The sequence below is a fragment of the Octopus bimaculoides genome, chromosome 23 (genome assembly GCF_001194135.2).
Source record: "Octopus bimaculoides isolate UCB-OBI-ISO-001 chromosome 23, ASM119413v2, whole genome shotgun sequence".
Lineage (NCBI taxonomy): Eukaryota > Metazoa > Mollusca > Cephalopoda > Octopoda > Octopodidae > Octopus > Octopus bimaculoides.
Genome location: NC_069003.1, coordinates 30,960,289 through 30,963,844, shown reverse-complemented (window position 1 = coordinate 30,963,844; position 3,556 = coordinate 30,960,289). Strand labels below are relative to the sequence as shown.

The 3,556-nt window shown below is 39.2% G+C and overlaps 1 protein-coding gene across 4 annotated transcripts in view; it reads left to right on the top strand.

Moving 5' to 3' along the window:
• Positions 1-3,556, top strand: part of LOC106870412 (otoferlin) — a 360,495-nt gene that overhangs the window by 45,258 nt on the left and 311,681 nt on the right. For all 4 annotated transcript variants that reach the window (XM_014916475.2, XM_014916474.2, XM_014916476.2 and 1 more), the window contains exons 4-7: positions 842-882; positions 1,021-1,207; positions 2,201-2,387; positions 3,252-3,463. In XM_014916475.2, coding sequence (XP_014771961.1) covers positions 842-882; positions 1,021-1,207; positions 2,201-2,387; positions 3,252-3,463 — 627 coding nt within the window. The remainder of the gene's footprint in view (positions 1-841; positions 883-1,020; positions 1,208-2,200; positions 2,388-3,251; positions 3,464-3,556) is intronic.

Sequence of the window (3,556 nt, the reverse complement as noted above, 5' to 3'; positions counted from 1 at the left end):
CGGCCGACCAAAGCCTTGTGAGAGGATTTGGGTGATGGAAACTGAAAGAAGCCCATCGCATATATATGTGTGTGTGTGTGTGTGTGTGTGTGTGTGTGTGTGTGTGTGTGTGTGTGTTTGTGTGTGTGTGTGTATTTTTGTGCTGTCCCACACCACTTGGCAACCAGTGAAAAGTGACCAATGGAATAATTATCGGATAATTATCAGACAGAAACAAACAAGTACTGGAATTGGAATCAATTCGATTCACTCAATCCGGCAAGACATTGCTTAGCTATGACTCCATGAATTCAAATGTGTTAAGAGACTCTGTTGAGGCTCTTTTGTTGTATTACGTTCAGCAAATTAGGCTTTAACACACAGATCAACCCTGATCTATAAACTAGATTTAGATGGTTATGTATGTATACATACTCTAACTGAATCACAAAATCACAAATACACACACACACATACAATCATGCACATATGCACACATATTCACACACACACACACACACACACATGTACACACACACATATATTGTTTCCATCAAGCATGGCTGTGTGGTTAAGAAGTTTGCTTCTCAATAACACTGTCCCAGGTTCTCTCCCACTGTGTAGCACCTTGGCCGAGCTTTTTCTTACTGTAGTCCTCGACCAACAAAAGACTAGTGAGTGGATTTGATAGATGGAAACTGAAAGAAGCCTATTGTACGTGCATGTGTGTGTGTGAGGGGGAAGAAAGAATGAAAGAGTTGATTGTATTTAGATTACAATTAATCTAATGTATTTTTAGAGATTGTAACCAATGGACCATTTCTTCCATTCCATTTTGTCTTATTCTTTATTTCTTCATCAGGTTCCACCGAAAAATGACCATGATGACGATGATATTGAATCGTAAGCAAACTTTATTATCATTATTCTTCTTACTTTCCATTTTCCATCTTCTTGGCGAACTGAAAGTATATTTCTTTCAATGTATGTTTTTCTTTTTGTTATTAAAGCAATTCTCTTCCTCCAATTTATCTTTTTTAGGAACTTGTTATTGCCAGAAGGAGTTCCTGTCGACAGGCAGCGAGCTAGGTTTGTTATAAAGATCTACAAGGCAGATGGTCTGCCAAAAATGAATACAGGAATCATGGCAAATGTGAAACGGGCATTGACTGGAGAAGCAAAAGATTTGGTCGATCCCTTTGTTCAAGTTTCCTTTGCTGGAAGAAAGGTAAGAGATTTTATTTCCTCTTAGCACTTCTTCCATTCTTGGTCTCCATCCTATAAATTTAATACAGAACATAAGACATTTCGTCTCTTACTCACCCCTATTACTATTCTATGTCAGTCAAGTGTAAACTGTAGCTTATGGGACTTTCTGAATGGTGTGTCTAAAGGAAAACTATCCTGAACTGGAAGCGTCCAAATAAGTCTTGTGGAACCCACCTCATCGTGCTGTAAGAAGAGGAAAACATCCTCACACTTACATCGACAACTTGATTGTGGACACTGGCCTGGAATGTACCCAGGACATTGAGACAGTGATGGTGGGCTGAGAAGTGTGGCAGATGGACTTTGTTGCTGTGGCACAGGAAGAAACTTGATCATAATAATAATAATAATAATAATAATAATGTAGCCTTCCTGGTGATGATCCATGTTTCACGTAGCCCACTTCTTAAAAGACATGTTGCCCATGCCTGTTCTATATCCTATAAATTTAAATGTGAAATATCAGATATTGCCTTTTCCATCTTTCTTCCATTGTTATTCTGTATCCTATTTCATATTTTTGTTGCCACATTTCTGTGAAACACGGTGTGTTTGTTTCAAGAAATTTAATAAAGAATTTATTTCATTGCTGAATGTTATGTGTATTATACACAGCATTGCAGTAATATCACTCAGCAATGGCCAAGACTGTGCCTCTTCAGGTGAATAGAATCAAAAGTGTGCGCACACACACACACACACACACACACACACACACACACGCGCGTTATACATACACATACATATATGTGTGAATGTGTGTGCATGTCTACCTGGCTCTCAGTCTATTCATTCAGGTGTAGAGTGTATGAAGGGGTAGATGAGAAGTCTTGCACACATCTTTATTTCCATATAGTAACTACAAATAAACGATGTGCCATGGAGTTTTGATCTGCCTACCATCAAATGCGTCGACTGTTTTACTTTTGAATGTAATATTTGTTGATTCCAGGGAAAAACTTCAGTGAAAAAAGGAGCTTATGAACCTGTTTGGAATGAACAGTTGGTATTTAATGAAATGTTCCCTCCATTGTGTCGGAGGATCCGAATTCAGTTACGTGACAATGATAGTGTCAATGAAGACGTGATCGGAACGCATTTCATTGATTTAGGAAAGATATCTAACGAAGGGGACAAAGGTAAGTGCTAACATGTTTCTCACAAGTACACAGGTGTAAATTCCACTGACATAATTCAGTTAACAGAATATTTTTGGTGAATATAGATATTTGCACTATTTCACAATATATTCTATTTCCAATTAGCTTTAGGTGTCTCATTAGGAACAGTTATTATTTACAGAATTCTATTACCAGTTGTCATAAGGTGTTTCATTAGGAACAGCTGTTATTTATCGAGGTGCTGTAAGACTATTAACCCCATCTATGCAGTGTATATATATGCATTGTTTTGATCAATTTTGTTACTAATGGATTAACGAAGAATCTTGCCTCTTACAATATAGAAATATTTTTCACAGCCCTGGAGGGGAGTAGGGAGATGTGCTGGAACAGCCATTCTGACTCGAGGGGCTTGCACTTGCAGACAGCAATCTCCATCCTGATAGTAGTGAGCAGGGAAATGGTCGATTGAGTGTGGTCGATGCTAGTGCCGCCTGACTGGCTCCCATGCCAGTGACACATAAAAGGTACCATTCAAGAGTGGTCTATACCAGTGCCACCTGACTAACCCCCATGCCAGTGCCATGTAAAAAGCACCCACTACACTCTCAAAGTGGTTGCCAGATCAGATTGGAGCCTGGTGCAGCCTCCTGGCTTGCCAGTCCTCAGTCAAACTGTCCAATCCATGCCAGCATGGAAAGCGGATGTTAAACGGTGATGACAATGATGATTATTGCATTGTTTACATAGACATATTCGTATAGGAAATGTCGTAACTTTCAATGCTGGCTCTAATTTATACAGAAAACCCCTAGAGGAAAGAAACTTCAGTGTGTTATATCAGGTTTTGTTTATTCATTGCATGATTTTCTCTGTTTCTAGGATTCTTGCCAACATTCGGTCCCTCGTGGATCAATTTATATGGTTCAACGAGATACTACAGCATTCTAAGTGAACATACATATCTGAATAATGGTCTTGGAGAAGGTGTCTCTTATCGTGGACGCCTGTTGGTAGCTGTGACTGCAGAAATTGTTGACAACATGGATACTATTACACAGGTGGAACTTGAAACATGCAATCCATTGCCAGAGGTAAGCACTGCAGTTGATGCACATGTGTAATTTATGAATGGTATTTGTGCAAGTGTGTGTGTGTGTGTGTGTGTGTGTGTGTGTGTGTGTGTG